Here is a 24,359-nt window from a genome sequence, read left to right as displayed (position 1 = left end):
ACCGCCAGTATCCCATCAGTCTCAATACAAACACCATTGGCAGCTACGTGGGGTGTATGAACTGAGAATAACTATGTCAATAAAGAAGCAAACCGTGGATTTGGGATTGTTAGAAGAGGATGATGAGTTTGAGGAATTTAAAGCCGAAGGTATATTGAAACTTGTGAACACATTGCGCAATATAACACGGGGCTGTAAATTCAATTTTAGTTAACCAAAACATAGGCCCAGCAGCCTGGAACCGTGACTCAGTGACTTTTCATATTTACGATTAATACTTTTGTTAGTCGAGGTTGTGGAGAACACTGAAGTGGGGGTAGTTTATAAAACCGTAACATTTTCCAAACAGTGCATTTTCGTCTGTGCTGACTTTAATCGTATTTTTAGTACTTATCGTGAAGTCTGTCCTTGGAAGCTCTTGTCTATAGTCTGCTGTATTTGTGTGACAATGAATGACAATACATACGCCGGCATTACCGGTATCTCGTACTAGTTGTTTATGTGACTGTGCAGTGTTACTCTTTCTTGCTTGTAAATCGATACAGACTGATTAAGATTTAAATCTTTATTGAGGTAGTATGGAAACAGCTGCAATACCTTAGCAAGCTAGCTTAACGTTAGGGTTAAGTTATATACTGTATTCTAATCCACAACTTGTTTCTTCTACTTTGTAATGCCCCGTACAAATGCACACGAACAAACCGAAAACTGTATCTGCTCAGAATGAAGTTACAGTTTTGGTGTGCAGACCCGCTCCCTGTGGCCTTGACAACTGAAGACAGGTGACCCTGCCTTCAGGCTTTGGGGATGGACAGTTCTTATTAAATCCTTGCATACCAGCACATATATAATGTTATTGTTACAAGAAAGTAAAAAAAGAACTACTGGGCTGGACAATATCAATGAATTTTGTTATTCCTGGTCAGTTTCAATCAGACTATGACTGGCATTGATAGGGTGATGGTAAGAACTTGGTTGGCAGGTGCTTCAGTATGCAGTCCTTGCATCCCAATTCAAACAGCTTTATTTTACTGATCAAACCTATTCCTAGGACCTCATGTTGTTTTGTTAATGTACACATTTGTGTATTTATTCAGTGGTAGCCGGTGCCTTTATTCTCTGCTTACTCTGCATTGATTGTCTTGATTCTGAGCATTTAAGAAATAAATTCATTTCAGCAGTGATTTCTCCCACAAATCTTTTGAGGAATGGTCACTATGGCTCCAGAAAAATGCCATGTTAGTGTTGGCAGTTATTATCATTATACAGTTCTTTAACCTATTTATTGGCTCTATTTGCAGAAGAAAAGAAGAATATATTTTTTGTGACAGGAATGATTTTGTAATTGACCTGTTTTTTTTATTTATTTTTTTTATAGATTGGACAGGGTTGGATGAAGATGAAGATGCACATGTGTGGGAAGACAACTGGGATGATGACAATGTAGAGGATGACTTTTCAAATCAGCTAAGGTCAATTCTTCAATAACACATCTGTGTGCTTTGTTTAGCAGTTTTAAGTTCTTTTATACACTAGTTTCAAGCAGTGTTATGTAGAATATTTAATTCTTCATGGTATTGGAAGTTTTCTTATATTGACTGTTTCATTTTTGGAGCAAAAGAGCTGAAAAGTAACACTGAGAGTCTTGAGCTCAAAAGGGTGAAACTAAAGAAACTTAATCGGTATTCACATGGGAGCAATTTCAAACTGTCCAGCCTCAGATCGATTGTGGAAATTGTCCGAGTTCAGATCGAAGAGTGTTCAGACAGGATAGTGAGAAAGTAGCCCAGGAAAACAAGCCTAGTTTGTTTGGTTTGTTTGTCCAAACCCATTTGGACAAATGACCAAACATTTACTACTTGCAGACCTTTTAAGCAAGCCCAGCTCACATCGAATGCCAGTTCTCAAAATAAGCCGATTTAATTAGAATGTAGTAATCTTAATACAAACAATTACTTGTGCCTCGGGCCTTCAACTCTTCCAGCCGACGCATTAACAGCCTAGAAATGCCATGCCTGGAGGTCATTATTGCCATTATAAACAGTCTTTATGGTTTTAACAGCAATAACATTAATATTTATGGCCTTTTATTTATTTTTTTCTATATGAGCTGCGGTGCTTGTCCCATGTTGCTGCAGCGGTTCTTTGACTATATAATTCTGCCTGTGAACAGGAAAGGGAACTACTTGTTTTTAACAAACAAACTAAACATTAAAAAATCAAAATACAGTTTACTTTTTAATTTATTTAAGACAGGGAAAACATTTAAAATAGTTGTTTCATCTGCTTTTTCAAAAAGAAAAGTTTGTTTTGATTAGGTAAATTGATTGTATAACTAAAATTATTATTAAACAAATTCATTTATTCTTAAAAGAAAGTTAGTTATTTATTTTGTAAAGATGTTATTTTAATTTATTATGTTTTGAAACATTGCAGGTATGTTCATGGCTGAGATTTCTGAGGGTGGGTGGCTTTTGCAGGTTTGCAGTTTGTTGGCAGGTTTGCTGCTGATTTTCAGATATTGACGGCTCATAGAAATCAATAATTGCAGGCTTTAAGACACTGGAAAGTTGGGAAGACCATTCTTGTTTGCTGGATTGAGATGAAGCCAGTAGGTTTTTTTTAGAGGACTAATTTTTGTGACCTGTTATAGCCATTATTTCATGGGCTTGTTGTGGTTCTGACAGTTATATTAGATGTTCTCTTTGGCGGATTGATACCTTACTGTACTTTATCGGTGATGGTTGTGTGGACATTCTGAGGGCATTTCCTGGCCATTAATGTCCTCTACAGCAACCAATCAGAAGGCAGCATTCCCGTTCTACAGTCAGCACTAACATATCCGACCCTATAAAATCTTGACATCAGTGACGGTTAAACGAGGGTGAGGCATATATGACTATTTCATCTGATTTGACATGTTGTAACCTGCCCCTTCCTACCCAAAGAAACCCCTGCCCTGCACGCACACCCACACACATTTCGTACAGAAAGAAAAAGGGACTGTACAGGGAGAAGTTGATTGTTTAATTTAAATTTGTTAGCACACAAGTTGAGGGAATAACACAGTAGGGCTGGGACAATAGTGTTTTTTTTCAATTCATCGTTTCTTATATACACCCATATACGCGCAGCCCTCGTTATATCATCCCTTGCTATACTGCGGATTCGGATCAGTCCTGGAGTTGGCTCCCCATTTTTACTGTCTAACTGCGTATGCCTTAGCTGCAGTATACATAGGCACTTACAATTACTGTTTGTTTTATTTCATACTGCACATCACAATTAAAAAAATATACAAAACAATTAAAAACAAAGCATTACTATTGGACTGTTGTCATACATACGTATTGCACAATAACACAAAGCACATTAAATATCTACTTACTGAAGCAGTGCTCACAAGGTGCTCACATGTGGCAGTAATGCACTAGCAAAAGCCACAAGGCAGTGACATGAGCTCCCTAGCAACAAGCCTCCTATGTTGTTGGGAATTGGTTATTTCAATGCAGCATTTGAGAAAGGAGAGGAAGACTCAAGAAGTTAATTGGAGAATAAAGTTGATGAAAAGCAATTACCCTCCGCTGTACAAATTAAAACAGTGTGCGGCTTTTTACATGAAAAACGAGAAAAAGCAGGTTTGCTTAGAGGATTCATACTGGACCCTGATGCACCTGATAAAATGAGGGAGTGGTTGTACAGTATTTATGGGGATACTCAATGCTCCTTGCCAAGGCTGCTACTAGGTTGGGAACGCGTGTCTGGTTATTTTTTCACCAACTCAATAACTGGCCATTTTAATTCAAGACTTTGTTCCACCTTGTTTGTACGTCCTCCATTAACTTGAGTGGTGCTTTTTCTGTGTTCAGCTTTTCTGTTTGTTTCCTATTTAAAGCACATGTTGCCATCTCACTCTTTTTAAAATGTGCTGCTGCCACTAACGTATGGACTTTTCGTACATCCTCTAAGCTTTTCTGAATACAAAGATTTATATTGTGCCCTGCACAGCTCACACTTGCCACGCTACCAAAAAGTAACACAGCACGCATTGTCATAAACACAAGCTATTACTTTTGTAGGCACTTCAAACTCTGTGTTTATCTGATTGATCACGTCTGCGAAATTCACAGCAGTGTGTGTCTTGTGTAATTTTTGTGTCGTAATACGTTTGACTCGAGTTCCCAGTTTTGCTTAATGTAATGGTAGGTGACTGTTAAAAATGCTTCTTGTGCCATGCTTATCCATACGTCAGTAGTGATGGACATTGAATTACACTCCTGACTTAAATCCTGTCAAAGCTTTTTCTTTGCACGTTCGTTCTCCAGAGTAATGAATTTGGAGATTGTCTTTCGACAGGGCATTTTATAGCCCGGAGCAAGATTCACAATCAGATTTTTAAACGCATCTCCCTCTACTATACTAACAGGTCTGATATCTTGTGTGACACAATCCATTATCAGGCCTGTTATTTCTTTTGCTCTGACGTTTTTTGGATCAACTTTCTTTCCAAAATAAGATGTCACTGAAGGTGTTGCTTCGTTTAGTTTTTTTTACTTGTGTTCCCCCTATCGTATTTTGTCGGGTGCTGCCTTACTAAAGATCCCGCATGTTGGTGGTATTGGCACAGAAGCTCATTAAAACTCCACAAACAGCGCATTTTACCTTTCCATTTGTTCTTTTTTGTAAAAAAACAATCAAACAAAAACTTCAAAACGTCTGACAGCATTATTTAAAATTAAATTAAATCGACAATTTAACTAGCAAAATCTGATCCAGAAGTGCAGCCTACCTTTAGTCGCTTCTCAAGTTTTTTTTTGTTTGTTTTTGTCATGCTTACTCTGAAAATGTATGTGCTGCATAGTGGGTGAGGAGGTTTTTTTAATTTATTATTATTTTTTAAAGGAACCTATGTAAAGGCAAGGAATGAGAGTGTAGATTTACATTTTGCTGGTCCTAATAAAAAAACGGTCTATTAATGCGTTTTTTTTTTTTTTTTGTCCCTCTACCAGCGATGGTTATTTTGTCCACTGATGGTTATTCCAATGATGCGATGCATTATCCTAGCCCTATCAGGGCTCTACATTTAGATTTTCAACTACTGGCCCCTCAGAGAGCCCACGTCTCAAAAGAAAGCAGCTAAACAAAGCCTTTCAATATATGTTACTTCAGCCATTTAACGTGTGCGTAGCAAGAGCTAAAAGATGTACTGCAATCCAAACTTGGGTAACATTGAAATTAGAAAGGTAATTTAACGTTATGATGAATATAAAGACATACTAAATAATGTTAAGCACAACAACACAGTAACTGTAAGAAAAGGCAAGATGCTTGCAGTTGGAAAGGAGTTTTTCTGGACTGCTGTTCAGTGTAAAACATCTACTGGTGACTTTCTGTGAATGGTTGGAGTAAGGGCAACATTTGCACTGACCATTAAAAGTACAACCAAGTGTCCTTGTTTTGCATTATTTATGGATTATGAATAAACAAAATAACTTGACTTAGACTCATCTGATGTCAGTACTTGATGGCTAGTTGTAATTAGTAATGTTAAACTATTTTCTGTTTTGGCCAGGTTACAATATTTACACTAAGATTATTTCATAAATATTATTTGTTAGAATTAAACAGATGTAGAATATTAGGTTGTTAGATGATAGGTGTTATTTTATTCTGAATACACTACAGCAAAAAATATTATTTGGTGATTTACGCAATAATATGCTTCTGTTGCTTTAATTGGAAGAGATACGCACAGTAATGTTGCTGCTCATTGAGTTCTGTATTTTAATTAAGTAACCACAAGAAAAAAAACTTGTGCCTAAGGAAATAGGGTACAGAGCGAAGAAATCTCGTCTTGGACATTGTTTGAACACTTTGTGAACCTGGCTAAACTTTACTAGCTTACACTGTTATGCAAGGGACCAGAGATCGGGTAATTGAATACACAAAAAGGCTGCACCCTGTGTATTCAAAATTCCCACCCCTAATCCTAATAATAAACACAATTAAAACAATGTTCATAATACAAAATAATAGCAATCCTATGTAGAGCGTTGTCGCTTGTGTAGCCTCTCCCAAGTCAACAGCAATCTTGCTAAGTGATACCAGTGAGTCCTGGAAAGAATGTGAACAGCATTTTTCACCTGAACGCATCGGATCCCAAATAAGTTTTACAATTTGATCGCGTATCTGGATATCCATCGGGACATCTTACTGTGACACTGGGTATGATGTGAATGAATTGTTGAATTCACAACAAATGAAGCAGCTGGGAAACTGCCGCCAAATAAGGCAAAACGTTTTTTCTCTGTCATAATGAAGCCTCCACTCTAAATGTTCGCGTTCATTTTTTTCCCCATAATTACTTTATGATTTATTGATTTCAGCGCTTTCCTTTTGGCTTATTGGTTTAGTTGTAGAAAACCCGATTTGTGAAAGATTTTCCGTGGGAACGAGTACCAACACAGCAGTTCGGTACGTAGTCTTAGATTCTGACTGTACAACAAATATGACGCGCAGCGGGAAAGTTAGGATTAGTTTGTAGTTATGTTTTTAAAAAATGGTTTGTACATTACGTTTCATCTTTTTGATACACTGGCCCTTTGTGCTGGATATATTATATATATATATATATATATATATATATATATATATATATATATATATATATATATATATATATATATATATATATATATATACTAGTTAAATGTAACCGGCCCAGTCGGGCCTGTGGTGCTTCATAACTACTGGCCAAACTGCGCTCTCTACCGGCCCCGAGCCACCGGTCCATGGTTAATGTTGAACCTTGCATATAACACAGCAGTATTGGACAAAAACTTGTCAGTTTTTTCAGAGAACACAAAGATACAATGTCAAAAATACATAGCTGAAAGGACTGTTTTAAAATAAGTAGGCCTCCATGTAGATGTACTGTATGTAGTTGGTTTTGATACAGTGCTATATTTTCAACAGAAGTAGTATTTTAATTCAGAACAGTATGATTCTGAAAATGTCCCTTGCTAAAAGAGACAACACATTATAGTACATACTTTTAAATCTGGTATGTATTGTAGCAATATGTAAAATTCCCTGTTAACGACCCAACAGCAAAATGAAATGAAAATGTTACCAATGCACAGAACTGCTTAAAATGTACAATGCAATTTAGCAAAAGATTAAAAATAATAATAATTCCATAATTAAAACAGTATTCAAAATTGCAGAGTATAGTGCTTGATAAGGCCCTAATGTCACAGTTCACTTGCAAATGAAAATGCACAAAAGTAACTAACGATAGGATTTTTAAAAAATACATCGCAGTATTTAAACCTGTTTAAAACATAAGTTACAGTATTAGAAAGTCTAACAGTTAAAAAAAAAAAAAAAAAAAAAAAAAAAAAAAAAAAAAAAAAAAAAATGACATGCAGTTATATTTACCTGCTTACTAAGATATTTCATATCCACCATCAAATGTCAAGGCACACACACTGTGCAGCTGCCCATTCGGCCATTGTAATCATTGCACCCTCAGATAGTTTATCATTTGCACGTAGAAACTGAAATGATCCATGCCCAGGTTTGATTCCCCAAACAACCTGAGGCCGCCTATTTTTCCTGATCTCTGGTCGGATCATTATAATCGAGCTGAAGTCAATTCACATGACACTTCAATAGATTGGAACCGCTCCCGGGGCACGGATCATTTGCTCCAATTGGTTTGATGACATAAACATTTTGAGTATTCCCTCACTATAGCTGCTTCTCATTGGTAAATCCTATGTTTACATTCACATATAGATACATCTGACAGGATTATTTAATCTCATCTGGTTCAAACTAAGTCAAGCCTCATATTTAAAGAACACTGGTTACTAAGGATCCTAAACAGAATAAAAGTTCTGTTCTTGGCATACATCATACTGAAAGTTAAGATAATTCCTTTTTATTATTGTTGTTTTTATTTTTGATGTGACATGGAAACCACAATTGATACCAAAGTAAATAAAATTTAAAACACAAAAGCCCTTCACGTAGTTTCTTTAGGAATTGCAAAACTAGTTGCATACCCATATGTTTTAGGAGGTCTAAAACCACAACCACCCTTCATTGAACAGCCAAGTTATGCCCTAAATAACAGTGTTTGAGTTTCCTCTGAAGAAAACTGTTTCCTCATAATCAGTAGTTAATGCAAAAGTGTTTGGGGTGGGTACTGGTAAACTAGGTACTGGTAAACTATCATGAGTTTAAAGTCTCCCTTGTAAATAGTAGTTGTGACCATAAATTATGTTAATATATCAGGAACACACTGAAAATGGGCTCTGTGGTAACTGTTAGGTTTGTGGCATATACACAATTGCATTTAAATACTGGGTAACTGATGTGCCAACTAAATCCTTCTGGTGGAAACCCTTCTGTCTTTTTCTTATGAGAATGAATGGGTAAGTACAGGAGCAATAATCTTTAGGGATCATTCTTTTATTAGACCAAATTCAAATAGATTTTACTCTTGAGAGAGCCTATGTAGATTTACAACTCAGTACTAGAATATGACACAAGCAAGAAATACATTAATCCTAAAGGGTGCTCAACAACAGCAATTTTAACAGTATCTACGGCTTGAATTTTTTTTTTTCAGATGTAGTGGCAGTAATCCAGTATCACAGGGGAGACTGCTCTGTTTTAAAATTACTAATCAGAAAAATACTTTTGACTGGTGCACTGGCTTTTTCATTTATTGCACCGTAACTTGTCATATGGTTAAAAATCATTAAAGCCACTGGGTGAAAGAAAATCTAAACCTCCATGTTTTGAAAATGCTGTTTTTGATTCAAAATTTTAAATGGTTTTAGCAATTAAAATGGTGGAATTTCTCTTTTTTACAGTAAAGCAACATTTTTGACCTAGATGTGATGGGTTAGGTTTTGTTTGAGATATTGCCTTCATATTAGACACACATCTGTATTCAAGTATGCTTCTGTCAGTCAATTACTACACTGAACAAAAATATAAACACAACATGCAACAGTTTCAAAGATTTTACTGAGTCACAGTTCATATAAGGAAATCGGTCAATTGAAATAAATTCATTAGGCCCTAATCTATGGATTTCACATGACTGGGAATACAGATATGCATCTGTTGGTCACAGATACCTTAAAAAAAAAAATGGTAGGGGCGGGGATCAGAAAACCAGTCAGTATCTGGTGTGACCACCATTTGCCTCATGCAGCGTGACACATCTCCTTCGCATAGAGTTGATGAGGCTGTTGATTGTGGCCTGTGGAATGTTGTCCCACTCCTCTTCAATGGCTGTGTGAAGTTGCTGGATATTGGCAGGAACTGGAACACGCTGTCGTACACGTCGATCCAGAGCATCCTAAACATGCTCAATGGGTGACATGTCTGGTGAGTATGCAGGCCATGGAAGAACTGGGAAATTTTCAGCTACCAGGAATTGTGTACAGATCCTTTCGACATGGGGCCGTGCAGTATCATGCTGAAACATGAGGTTCTCCTATCGTATGCGTGTCATGCCATGCCATTGAATCGGCAAGGTGCAAAGCCGGCAGTCCACCGGGGGACTTGGTCAGTGGGCAGTTGTCGATGATGTGTGACTTGGTTTGTCGGGCTCCACAGCTGCAGGAAGGGTCGGTGGCCTGACCCCAGCGAACGAGGTTGGCAGCACATTGACCCTGCCCTGTCCTGAAGCGGTTCAGCGAAGTCCACAAATGTCGGGGCAGATTGAAGCCAGGGGGACAGACAAATGGCTCAGCTAAGAGGGAATGGTTAACAATGTCAGTTATGGACCACTCGACACTCCATGAGGTGATGGCTGCGGATGAATGGCATGACAGTGGGCCTCAGGATCTTGTCACGGTATCTCTGTGCATTCAAATTGCCATCGATGAAATGCAGTTGTGTTCGTTGTCCGTAGCTTATGCCTGCCCATACCATAATCCCACCGCCACCATGGGGCACTCTGTTCACAACGCCATACACGCTGTCTGCTGTCTGCTGTCTGCCCGGTACAGTTGAAACCGGGATTCATCCATGAAGAGCACGCTTCTCCAGCTTGCCAGTGGCCATCGAAGGTGAGCATTTGCCCACTGAAGTCGGTTACGACGCCGAAGTGCAGACAGGTCAAGACCCTGGTGAGGACGACAAGCACGCAGATGAGCTTCCCTGAGACGGTTTCTGACAGTTTGTGTAGAAATTCTCTGGTTGTGCAAACCCACAGTTTCATCAGCTGTCCGAGTGGCTGGTCTCAGGCGATCCCGCAGGTGAAGAAGCCGGATGTGGAGGTCCTGGGCTGGCATGGTTACACGTGGTCTGCGGTTGTGAGGCCAGTTGGACGTACTGCCAAATTCTCTAAAACGATGTTGGAGGCGGCTTATGGTAGAGAAATAAACATTCAATTCTCTGGCAACAGCTCTGGTGGACATTCCTGCAGTCAGCATGCCAATTGGACGCTCCCTCAAAACTTGAGACATCTGTGACATTGTGTTGTGTGACAAAACTGCACATTTTAGAGTGGCCTTTTGTTGTCCCCAGCACAAGGTGCACCTGTGTAATGATCATGCTGTTTAATCAGCTTCTTGATATGCCATACCTGTCAGGTGGATGGATTATCTTGGCAAAGGAGAAATGCTCACTAACAGGGATGTAAACAAATTTGTGCACAAAATTTGAGAGAAATAAGCTTTTTGTGCGTATGGGGGGAAAATTTCTGGGATTTTTTATTTCAGCTCATGAAACATGGGACCACTTTACATGTTGCGTTTATATTTTTGTTCAGTGTAGTTTGGTTGTCACTTTACCTCATGTTATGTATTATACAGTAAGGTTTTGTTAATTTTTTTTTGAGGGGGTTGTTTTGATATCTGGTGATAAGTTATAGATAGGGCTTCTGATTTTTAGTTTTAACTGATAAAACACCCCTGATACAAAAAATAATAATAAAATGCGAGATTTAAAACTAGATTACAATTAGAAGGTTTGTTCACGGGATCTAAAGCTATATTGCAGTATAAAATAAAACAGAACTGCAAATTGTGGTGAAATGTAGAAAAAATCCTACACACAAACAAACCTCAAAGTATGCCTGTTTCCATAAGGATTTGGTTGTGGTAGACAGCAAACGAAAGAAGGTACAATTTAAGTTTGCAAGTACATTTTGTGACAGAAAAAAACAGGCAAACTTTTTGGAAAATAAATAATTTCATACAGAAAAAAAAAAGTAAAACTCAAATGAGCCAGAAATAAACATTGAAAAATGAAATTAATAAAAACAGAAAAACAGAAGCCCTAATTATAGACTATCACATCTCATGACAGTATTTTAAGGCAAGTATGCAGCTCTGTTCTATGATTCTTTCGATCACATTTGATTATGGGTGTCCAATAAAATAGAACAGCATTTTGTAAAGTATGTGTATTTTCCTTCATGCTGGAATAACTTTATTTCCTTTCTTCCTGCAGAGCGGAACTAGAAAAACATGGATACAAGATGGAGACGTAGCTTTCAGTAAAGTTTTGAGAATTGTTATGAATGTGAAAATGAACTGGAGATTTTGTGTTGAATTGTATCCTGTTATTACAGAGTTGATGATTACTGTAGATAGTAAACATCCCATATTGCAACTGTTGCTATATTCTTATTTTTTTCTATACAAAAAGGTTTAAAGTTAGATAGCTCTCTTCCCCTAGAATGATAAAAGTGAAACATTTATGTGCATGTAATTTTGTAGACTATGCAGTACATACAAATTCAGTATTAAAATATTAAACAGCCTGTCCCTGTCTTAAATTTGGTTATTTTAATGTAGCCTGTTGTGTCCGTATGATTACTAGTTTGTAATTTAAATACTTGTAGATAACATAATTATTATTATTATTTTTTTTTTACTTCATGTTGTAGCGTGCATTTTCATTTTAAAACATGACACTGGGTAAAAGAAGGTTCTGTTGGTTGCCTTCCAGGAAGACTGTTACTGCATCACTTCCTAGGTCATGTCATATCTGTGCTGCATGGATGTGCATTCTGTTGACTATGTATGGAATTATTTTGTTAGCTACAATTACTTTATACTTTATACATTTTATAAGATGAACAACAAACAGCTTGGGTACACTTTTAATTCTTAAATTAACCGTCCAGGTTATTTGCTAATTTGTAATGTTGAATACATTTTTTTTTTAAAAGTATTCCACAAGTTGTTTGTGTAAGCACCATGATAAGTTTGCTGTCTTGGTTGCTTTCCACTGTTCATCAGGTGAATGTGTTTGAGGACTTTATAATAGGGAGGGTTAGAGTTTTGGCTTATGTCAGACCTTTTAATGTCTGTATAAACTTGGCTTTGGTTAAATATTTGTTTTATTCAAACTGAGTTAATCCAAAATGCATACATGTTACTGGTATATCCCCTAATGGAGATGTTGGTAAGATATCATGTGCCTCAAAATGGAGTCTTTCCTGAAAATAGAGGGCGTTGGCAATACAGAATAGTTTAACAAGATGTCCATACTGAAGAACTCGACCAAGGTTTATCTATATCTGTGGCCAAGTTGAGGAAAGAGAATAATGTAATTCCTTTCATACATAGCCAAGGCACTGAAATGTGAGGCCTCTAATTGGGAAAAACCACAATACAACAAAGCAAGATCTAGGAATCTATGAAATTCAAGTCATCCTATTTTTGCACAATGTTCTGATACTCTCAATAACAATCAATGCATGTTGCTTCTCGTGTTGTGAATATAAATGTTATATAAAACTCATTGTTCCAGGGCGTTCACATTTTCAATAAACTGTATTGGATTTATTCACCACTATTGTCCAATATCATTTCTGTGTTCTCAGTGTTTGTTCCACCAAGTGAAAGCGGCAGAGAAATGTTAAAGGTTAGAGTACTGTTTTGTACATTGATGTGTTTTGTTTATTTTTTTACTTTTTCTGATTTGCTTTGTAAAATATGTAGAAATGACTCCATCGTAAATAATGGTAGAAATGTCCATTCTATGTTGAACGTGATTTTGAATATTTGTCATTTCTATTATGCAATAATTTGCATGGTGGTAAGACAGGCACCTTTATCTGTTGCATGTACTGTATCCACATGTTTGAAGATACAAAAATGATATATAACCAGCCAAAAGAGAGAATCAGTTTTCTGTGCTACAGTGTGTGTGAAAATCTGGTATCGGCTTGGCCTATCTGGTATGCCAGCTGTACGGTGTAAACTGAATACAAACACTGTTCTACTGGGACTAGACTAGAACAAGACGGATTAGTATTTTATTACACAACCACCTGTTCAATGTTATGTCATAGTTTGTGCAGCACCATCTGTTTCTATATAACAGAGACTACAAAGATGGGGACTGTTAGCATTTCCTAGGTAGATGTGGCAATGATGAGCTTACTGTGCCCGGTTATAGTGAAAATGCTTCACACTTCTGATACAGATGTGGATTCATTCATTAAACTGTCTAAAAAACATGTAGTAACATGATGTCTTTTACCTGTGAATCTCCACTGGAGAAATAATTGCATATCATAATTAAGGTAGGCACAATTTACTGGAATCATCAAGCCCATGTGAGTTCAAGAGGTTTGCCGAGTTTCTGACAGTGGGAGATTATTTTGTACCATCTTGTAGCAGACAGCTACTCAGCATGTGGCAACTGGCAGTCCTGCCCAGGCCTGCCTACTCCCTTGTGAAGGCCAGTCAGTTCTTGGCATTCCCAGCAGGTGCTGACTCAGAACTCACGAAGGGGGTGTGTGCCAATGCACAGACACACCATAAATTAGTGTGTTGAATTAGGCTTTGAGGCCCTTCACAAAATGAGATTCAATTACTGGTGTTAAGGAATTTTAGCAGGAGAGTTTCCTTGTGTAATCTTTAATTCTTTGTTCAGTAATTGAGTGCCTTCAAGTTTTTCATTTGAAGTAGTCTTCTGTTATTTTGATCACAATTTCTCTTTCAGAAAAGTTTTGACTCGTGTTCCTGCCATATGTGTCTGCACGCTAATATATATATATATATATATATATATATATATATATATATATATATATATATATATATATATATATATATAGTACTGTGCAAAAGTTTTAGGCAGGTGTGAAAAAATGCTGTAAAGTAAGAATGCTTTCAAAAATAGACATGTTAATAGATTATATTTATCAATTAACTAAATCCAAAGTGAGTGAACAGAAGAAAAATCTAAATCAAATCCATATTTGGTGTGACCACCCTTTGCCTTCAAAACAGCATCATTCTTCTAGGTACACTTGCACAAAGTCAGGGATTTTGTAGGCATATAGTCAGGTGTATGATTAAACAATTATACCAAACAGGTGCTAATGATCATCAATTCAATATGCAGGTTCAAACACATTCATTGACTGAAACAGAAACAGCTGTGTAGGAGGAATAAAACTGGGTGAGGAACAGCCAAACTCAGCTAACAAGGTGAGGTTGCTGAAGACAGTTTACTGTCAAAAGTCATACACCATGGCAAGATTGAGCACAGCAACAAGACACAAGGTAATTATACTGCATCAGCAAGGTCTCTCCCAAGCAGAAATTTCAAGGCAGACGGGGGTTTCTAAATGTGCTGTCCAAGCTCTTTTGAAGAAGCACAAAGAAACGGACAACGTTGAGGACAGTAGACGCAGTGGTCGGCCAAGGAAACTTACTGCAGCAGATGAAAGACACATCATGCTTACTTACCTTCCCAGTCGGAAGATGTCATCAGCTCAGAATTGGCAGAAAACAATGGCACCCTGGTACACCCATCTACTGTCCGGAGAAGTCTGGTCAGAAGTGGCCTTCATGAAAGACTTGCGGCCAAAAAGCCATACCTCCGACATGGAAACAAGGCCAAGCGACTCAACTATGCATGAAAACACAGGAACGGGTGCAGAAAAACGGCAGTAGGTGCTCTGGACTGATGAGTCAAAATTTTAAATATTTGGCTGTAGCAGAAGGCAGTTTGTTCGCTGAAGGGCTGGAGAGCAGTACACGAATGAGTGTCTGCAGGCAACAGTGAAGCATGGTGGAGGTTCCTTGCAAGTTTGGGGCTGCATTTCTGCAAATGGAGTTGGGGATTTGGTCAGAATTAATGGTCTCCTCAATGCAGAGAAGTACAGGCAGATACTTATCCATCGTGCAGTACCATCAGGGAGGCATCTGATTGGCCCCAAATTTATTCTGCAGCATGACAATGACCCCAAACATACAGCGAAAGTCATTAAGAACTATCTTCAGTGTAAAGAAGAACAAGGAGTCCTGGAAGTGAAGGTATGGCCCCTACAGAGCCCTGATCTCAACATCATCAAGTCTGTCTGGGATTACATGAAGAGAGAGAGGCAGCTGAGGTTGCCTAAATCCACAGAAGAACTGTGGTTAATTCTCCAAGATGTTTGGGCCAACCTACCTGCCAAGTTCCTTCAAAAACTGTATGCAAGTGTACCTAGAAGAATTGATGCTGTTTTGAAGGCAAAGGGTGGTCACACCAAATATTGATTTAATGTAGATTTTTCTTCTGTTCACTCACTTTGCATTTTGTTAATTGATAAATATAAACTATTAACATGTCTATTTTTGAAAACATTTTTTCACACCTGCCTAAAACTTTTACACAGTACTATATATATACAGTGGCTTGCAAAAGTATTAAGACCCCTGACCAATTCTCTCATATTACCAAATTACAAATGGTACATGTTCTGTTTGATATTTTATTTTTAAACACTGAACCTCAGAATCAATTGTTGGAAGGTAACATTGGTTTTATGTTGGGAAATATTTTCAAGAAAAATAAAAAAAACTGAAATATCTTGCTTGCATAAGTGTTCAACCCCTGTACTGTGGAAGCTCCCAGTTTACACCGATGAAAGAAATTGCCCTAACGAGGACACAGTTACCTTACCATTGGCCTCCACCTGTGAACCATTAAAGTTGCTGTCACATTTTCTGGATAAAAACCCCACTGTTGAAGGATTATTGGTAAGGCTGTGAATCCGAAGGAAAATGAAGACCAAAGAGCATTCTACAGAAGTTAGAGATAAAGTAATACAAATGCATAGATTAGGGAAAGGGTACAAAATAATATCCAAGTGTCCATAGCCCAGTGAGCACAGTTGGATCAATAATCAGGAAGTGGAAGCTGCATCACACCACCCAGGCACTGCCAAGAAAAGGCTGTCCCTCAAAACTTAGTGCTCAAACAAGAAGGAGACTTGTGAGAGAAGCCACAGCGAGGCCAACAATCACTTTGAAAGAGCTACAGAGTTCAGTGGCTGGGAGTGGAGTAATGGTGCACCAGTCAACCATATCAAGAGCTCTGCATAACACTGGCCTGTATGGGAGGGTGGCAAGAAAGAAGCCGTTACTCAAAAAGTACCATCTGAAACCATGTCTGGAGTTTGCCAGAAAGCATGAGAGTTACCCAGCTGCGATGTGGGAAAAGGTTTTGTGATCAGATGAGACCAAGTTAGAGCTTTTTGGCCAAAACTCAAAACGCTATGTGTGACGCAAACCTAACACTGCCCATGCCTCAAGACACACCATCCCTACAGTGAAGTATGGTGGTAGCAGCATCATGCTGTGGGGATTCTTCTCATCAGCAGGGACTGGGCATCTTGTTACAATTGAGGAATGGATGGAGCAAAATACAGGACAATACTGCAAGAGAATCTGCTTCAGTCCACTAAAAAACTGAATCTTGGGAGGAAATTCACCTTTCAGCAGGATAATGATCCCAAGCACAAGGCCAAAGCAACATTGGAGTGGCTCAAGAACAAAATGGTGAATGTTCTACAGTGGCCCAGTCAAAGTCCTGATCTCAATCCCACTGAGAATCTGTGGCACTATTTGAAAATTACAGTCCACAAGCATCGTCCAACCAACCTGAACAACCTGGAGCAAATCTGCCAAGAAGAATGGGCTAAAATCACTCCGACACTGTGTGCAAAGCTGGTATATACTTACCCCAAAAGACTTAAAGCTGTTATGGCTCTACCAAATATTAACGTGTGAGGGTTGAATACTTATGCAAGCAAGATATTTCAGTTTTTAATTTTTCTTAAAAATATTTCCCAACATAAAACCAATGTCACCTTACAATAATTGATTTTGAGTTTCAGTGTTTTAAAAATAAAATATTGAACAGAACGAAATTCTGTTCTGTTTTGCATAAAATATCTGCTCTTAATAAATATGTAGATGTGGTGCAACAACTCTGAAATGCATGAAAGGCCATGACGTCTAGTTTATTGTTTATTTTGGCGTTGTCTTTGATGGCAGCCTTGTGTAAAATAATCTATTGATGTCAGATATCTGAACTTTTAGAACATGTATTCATATTTGTAATAATCACAACACATCTGAGGTGCTGTATTAGACGTAAGGCCTAGGTTTGAATTCTATTTGTAAAAAAAAAAAAAAAACTGAATTACTTCTTGCTGTTGAACCATTCTTGATGAAAAATGAATAGCTGAAAACATGTGACCATCTTTAACCAGTGTCGTCCCGTCCCCCCACCCCCAACAAGGAAAAGCAGTGTACCCCCACCCAAAACAAAAACACTAAAGTGTTGCGCCTGTTATAACGAGTCAGAAATCTAGGGTGAAATGTACTAAACAAGCAAATAAAGAATATAGAACAGAGAAATCTTGTTTGAACATTTTTGTACACTTCACGAACTCGACCGGCTCCTCTGAAGAGAACACCTAAGCTTTACTGGCCTACACTACTATTATTATTAAGTTTAACACGCTTAATCGTATAGCCGATTTTTCTGAAAAAATCATTATGAAGCAGCTGAAGTTGATTTTACAGGAAAACCAGCAGCTTAACAATAATGAAAACTGCATCTACATGTAATTTTAGGCTACTTGAAAACTGAACAGAAGTCGTTATCGACTGATTGCTAGAAATATGAAGAGCACAATACTGTGTATACTGCATGATTATTGATTTGTACTGCAATCCGGTGGTACGTCTACACCTGAGAATGTTTGGATATTTTAATACAGGGCGCTCTTCAGAACTAATACTACCAATAATTACTAAAATGTTAGGAAGAGAAGGCTTTGCAGCACACCTGTTGAAAAAGAGACTTTAGAAGATTACTAACTTAAGTATATCCAGCCTTACCACAGATCTTAATTTTAGTGCAGTTTTTGATCCAGCTTTTCAAATGTGAGTAGTTCTTTCATCAGTGCTGTCTCCTACAGCCCCGGAGGTAAAAACTAAAAAACTACTGTCTAACTATAAAAAAACTTGTTAAACTTTAAACTTCCCGCTCTACTTAAACAGCTACTAAAACATCCTACTTCCCTCCTTCAACAGTGATTAGCACAGATGCTGTCATCCACAAATGAAACCTGCACATTTAACCAATTCAGTCCAGTAGGCTGGTTTCTAAAGACAAGTGCCTTTCTTTGTTCCTGCCAAAGTAAAAAGATTCCACCTGACTTAAAGACAGTTTTTTTTTTAAAAGAGAGATTAAAAAGCCAAAAAAAAAAGCAGATCTTAAACTTACCAATTATCTATAATATTATGAATATATATCAACAGAAAGCAGGCTCTAAATTGGAAACATCGGTCAGTAATACCTAACTTAGTCATTGTTAGATTTTTAACAACCCTTATATAAATAGTAAATATTTAAATAAAAATCTAGCATTATTGAACTGGGCACAACTAATATACTCAATGTTGTTTGCAAGTTCTTAACTTAGTACCCGAGTAGTATTGAAAGTGTGTTTGTAATTGTTTATCAAACCAAGCTTAATCTTTGTCATATAATTTAACAAATAAAACATTTTAAATATATAATATGGTGTACTTTGTACTTTTGACATAACCACTATCAAGTTGACCAAAACGTTTCTTCCTGAGGTGCTATATGAAAAATGAAAAAAAAGAAACCGATGTTCTAAGTACTTAAAAAAGCAGAATAATTGATTACAAATCAATTCTAAGGACGTTTCGGACTATTAAGTCCTTCATCGGCTGAATACAAGAAACAGTACTTTAAGAAGTTGATAAAAAACAAACAAGTAGTCTTTTAAACAAAATTCCAGAATGTTGATGATGTTGATGAGCAACACAGTAGTTAAGGGAGCAAAATCTTCATTTACTATCCATGATACTTTTACTTGCATTAGTAAAGGAATAGTATATTGCATTGGCTGCATCAAATGTAACAAGCTGTATATTAGTGAAACAAGACTGCGCTTAGCTGATCGCTTTGTGGAATATCTGAGAAGTATACGAATTAACACCTCTACCTTTCTTGTTGCCAGACATATTAACAGAGATGCCCACACTATAGAGGACATCACAATTTGTGGGATAGTTCATTGTTATGGAACTAATGCTGTCAGGAAGCAAAAGGAATGTGAATTTATTTTCAAACTGGGCACTTTGGAGCCATTTGGAACATTCTATTCTGAGATTGTTAACATCATCAACATTCCGGAATTTAGTTTTTTGGTTTAGTATTCATATGTTTATATTTGATTTAATTTTTAAATCCTTTGTAAGAGACATGTCTTAATGTAGAATTTGAACATTGTAATGCTGCAGTTGAACACATAAATGGTCTTTTTGATGTAGTGTTTTTACAGGTAATGCTGCATACTTTTGAAAAAGTGATTGGTTTAAAGCAGTTTGTTAGAATAGCTACACAGTTAAAACAAATAACACATATAAGTTTACTTTTCTTAAGATAATACAGGTTGTTTTTGAGTGTGGCTCAGACTTGTGTGCTAACATCTAGGCTCCACTAGCAGAGCTGATAGTTTGCAACTCAATAACTAGACACTGGCCATTACAATATGTACTCGTTTGCATCATCCATGCATTAGTGTGTTACAGTGATGCAAGTTAGTGCATATGGCAACATTTAAATGTAATACATTTATAGATAAGCCAGATTATTGGGTAAATTAGTCGACACCCAGAGGCACACACTTTACCAATGTTTTTAGTATTCATCAGACAATCTTATCAAAGATAACTGGTAACATTATTATAATATCACACATGTGTACAAAGTGTTTGGCAACTGAATTTATTCTGTGTTTTACTTCTAAATATTTGCATGCAATTTTGTAAAAGTGGTTAAAAAAAAAATATTCACATGTGTGTCATTATCATTGATTCCTCACAGCCTTCAGGAGCCTGATGTACTTTGTAACTGTATAGGAAATAAAGAATAATAATAAAACAAAAAAAAAACATTCACACTCCTAAAACTATGAAGTGAACACCCTTTGAGAGGCAGTTTGCATGTTGCAGTGTAACATCCAGAAATAGGCAACTACGCAAGCTGCATTTTCAGAGCAAAAGGGTGATCTATTAAACACATGTTGCTCTAATTAGAATTTCAATATCTGGATTGTTTATGTTTTCATTAATTTTATGCTCATGTTAATGAATTAAGGAGGAACACTATAGGAATAACAGCCCTTTCATTGTAATTTGTGGTCAGTACTGATTGGTGTTACCTGTGCCTGTGTGGTTGAGTTTCAGCTGCTTAGACTGATCCCATTGGCTGACCCCATTAGAACGTACAATAAATATGCCTTTTATGTGCAGTAGCCTGTCCCAGTAACACACCAAATAAATAATTTTTTTTTTTCAGTTTTTTAATGAATAAAGGTTGAAATTTACATTTTATTTCTTCTAAAATGTTCATTTTAATTCTTGCCACTTATTATAAAGTCTTACATAGGAAACAAAAGGCCCTCACACTGACAATATATATATATATATATATATATATATATATATATATATATATATATATATATATATATATATATATATATATTCAGAATTTTGCACTAAATCTGGCAGCAGCTTCAGAAAAAGCTGTGACCCAGCACAGTGTTGTGTTGACCTACAGAGTAGACCTTTGAGAGCTTCACAGTCCCACTGTGACCTGTAATTGAGAAAAGGAAAAAAAAAAAAGATTATTACCAGCAGAGGAAAACAGGTTTGGCATGTGCTCACCTCTTTAGGATGCACACCACACAAGCGCACTCCCCTTCACTATGAAGCTACTATTGTGGCCTCGAAAGCAGCTGTTTAGATAAGCAACTGCCCTGAGGAGATGCTCACAAAATGCCTCTGTAGTCTGTGTTCTGGTTACCTCTTGCAGAAAAACCCTTGTGTAAATCCTTGTAGGCTCAACCCTTGTGTACCTCCTTGTAGGCTCAAAAAAAAAGTAGGTACCTTGTGGCGCATCATTATATTAATTGTTGGAAAATTATTGAAGTGTGTAAATCTGTAAGTGGTGGAAATGAGAGTGACAATATAGAAGAATGTCAGAACCATTTGTTTGTGCCAAAGGCTTCTTCAGGTCACCTGTTTTCTGTGGTGCAGCTATAAGATTGGATGGCAGCCTCATGTGAAAAAAGTGTGTTTGTTTGACACCTGTGTCACTTTGGTATTCAGTTTCATAATCCCCACCATAAGGGTTGACATTACATGTTGATAGCTAGTCTTCTTGCACATATTAATGATTCAATCATGTGTTTTATGCGTGTGTATGTATGTATGCTTATATTAGCAACTATCCAGAAATTAACACAAATACATTTTTTATATTTACAAAAGATATAAATAACATACTTTTTCAGCTTTTAAAATCACGTTTTTGTTCTGCGGTTCTAAACATAATTTATAGCCATATAATTAAATTTATAAAAAATCTAAATTTTCCATAACAATTGCACAGTACATTTATCAACTCAGAATTGAAACTATTGATGCAGTTAGGTTGGATTATTTTTTATTGTTTTACCTTAAATGCCTGTTGAAAAAAAATTGGATTTCAATAAACTGTTTAGAAAAAAAACAACATTGAGTTACATTTGAGCCTCAATATGAAATTCATAACCTCCCGCTGTTGCATGTAGTAGCCGGAGCATCAAGAGAGCTTAGAGGAAGCTTATTTGTCTGTGGCTGAAATTACCATTGGGGAATGTGAACATATGTAACAGGCAATGTTATTATGTTTCTGAGGAACTGGATAAACATCATGAATCATATATTATCACATTATCGTGATTGTGGTGCATTGCTGCTTTAGCATACTGTACACAAATATCATGCTACATGATGAAGTGACACATGAAACATTTGCGCAGCACCTGATGTTTGTCCCTTTAGACAGTGTAATCTGTCAGGGTGAAGAGAATTGCCTGGAAGCTAAGTCCTGGTGGACAAATTGTTTTTACTATTTTGTAGAGAAAACCCAGATGATCTTAGTCCCCTAGGGCTATTTGCTCATTCTCATAATTGTATAAGTACCTAATAAAGGTGTATGTCTATATACTTAATAGAGAGGAAGCTTGGACTAGTAAGAGTTTTTTGACGTGATAGATTTACAGGTGAAAATACGAAACTTTGTTTTAATAGTATAGATACTTGCAAGAGAGAAAGGCAAAGCGAAAAAGTCAGATAAAACGATAGTTTGCTGACATCCTTTCATATATTTATAGATGTGTAAACACTTAAATTGAGACAATTTGAGTGCCAATGAATAAAATGTATAGATACTGGAAAACAATACATTTGTTTAATACAAAATAAGCCTTAAAAAATAACTGATAAAATTATAACCAATTCACCATAAACAAAGATGAAAATACTGAAAGCTTTGTACCCTTTGCATGTATCGCTCAGTCATGTATTGTAATATAACACTTAAGTTAAACCTTAAATGATAAGTATTAAGAAATATTACACTATGCAGTAACTGCTGTGAAGAGTAAGTTTTGTTTCAAGATATCCTAAAAAAAGAGTTGATGTTATATAAAAAACCCAACTGTGCTATAAAAAAAATGATACAAAAAGGTCTGTCAAACAATGCACAATAGTGCCTGAAATATTCACATATGTAATGTAACAGGCATTATAAAAGTTGAATATACATCTCTGTTATTTGCTTGTATTTTACTTATTACTTATCCTACAATGATATATTATGTGTGCTTCTCTGTTGTGTTTCTGTCTAGATTTATTACCAAGAACGATTCCAGAAATAAATAGTTTTTGAAGAAAAGGTTTCTCAAACTTAATCTTAACAAGAAGAAATGTGAAGGAATTATGTCAGTGTTTTACACGCACTGTACATTCGGTTGGAGAAGTGAAATAAAGATTGACTCTACTTCTAGATCCCTTTTCTGCACGCCATGCTCTCTACATTGCTTTGACAAATATTTCATTGTCATACTTCTCAAACACGTCTGCTATTCTGCTGGCCTTCTTGAAACCTTTGATTAACTGATCCTGATAACCAGATACCAATTCATTCAAAGTTTTGTACTTGTCTCCTTGAATTATTTGAATAATAGCCATGGCATCTCTGCTATATAATGTGGTGTACTCAGGCAGTCTGTTTACTTTCATTGCTTCATCCTACAGCTTGTTCAGCTAGTTCAGCTTTATTAGATTTTCTCATTGTTCCATCCTCATGAAATAGAGATTTAGGTACCAGTCCGATAGGGTGGACAAGCACACTTCCCATGTTAACATTATTTCCTTTGCTGGCTCTGGCCTTGTGATAATGTGGACTTTACAAAGCTTCCTTGTGGTCCTGGCCAGTAAGAGTTGCACTGAACAGTGAAATATGAACATCTGCAGTGGCATGTACTCCAGTAGAGATATTGATAAATACCTCTAGATTATTGTATGTCTCAAAGTGGTTTCTCATGTTGTTTCTCAGATGGCAAGTAATGTCTACAATGTGTTTTCATCTCTTAATTGCCGCAGGCATTCTTTCATCATGAAAAGTCTCGCTGTCCGATTTTGACATCCCACTACAGACCGCCATTGTTCTTCTGTACTTCCCCAAGATTTGACGAGTTGGTGTCCATCTCATAAGGGCAGACTTTTTCCTGGCCAGTCCAATAATTCCACCATCACTATATCAGTCCATATGCCATAATACATATATGTTTTTTTTTTTTTTTTTTTCATGGAAAGTAAAAGCTTTCTCAACAAAGCAAGGAAGCAGTGCACCTGATGGAATGCACCCAGATGGATTATGTGAGAATGAAACTCCTCTGGTAGGTACAGTACCACTTCACCTGTTGAGCCATAGCATGCAGTTTTAGGTCCATTGTTTGAATGGAGTGTGTTTGTCCAAGGCTTGATGTCATCTCCTTACACCTGTGCATTGTTGTATAACAGTGTGAATATCTGATGGTCTTGCATCAACCACAAGTAATTATGCAGCAGCTGTGTAACATTTGTTTGGGAGCTATTTTATGGATAAACCCTGTCCAGGTCTTGGGAGGACATCACAAGACAATAGTCTCAAAAAGA

General features: G+C 36.9%; 1 protein-coding gene across 1 annotated transcript; it reads left to right on the top strand.

Annotated features, from left to right (window-relative positions):
- The first annotated feature begins 2 nt into the window (after window positions 1-2).
- LOC121315039 (26S proteasome complex subunit SEM1-like) lies at window positions 3-12,831 on the top strand. The gene is made up of 3 exons (XM_041248922.1): window positions 3-149; window positions 1,379-1,472; window positions 11,482-12,831. Exons 1-3 carry the CDS (start codon window positions 74-76, stop codon window positions 11,519-11,521), a joined length of 210 nt encoding a protein of 69 aa, XP_041104856.1. The 5' UTR covers window positions 3-73; the 3' UTR covers window positions 11,522-12,831.
- The last annotated feature ends 11,528 nt before the right edge of the window (window positions 12,832-24,359 follow it).

This window comes from Polyodon spathula, chromosome 4 (assembly GCF_017654505.1).
Source record: "Polyodon spathula isolate WHYD16114869_AA chromosome 4, ASM1765450v1, whole genome shotgun sequence".
Taxonomy (NCBI): domain Eukaryota; kingdom Metazoa; phylum Chordata; class Actinopteri; order Acipenseriformes; family Polyodontidae; genus Polyodon; species Polyodon spathula.
This window is presented reverse-complemented; position numbering and strand designations above follow the sequence as displayed.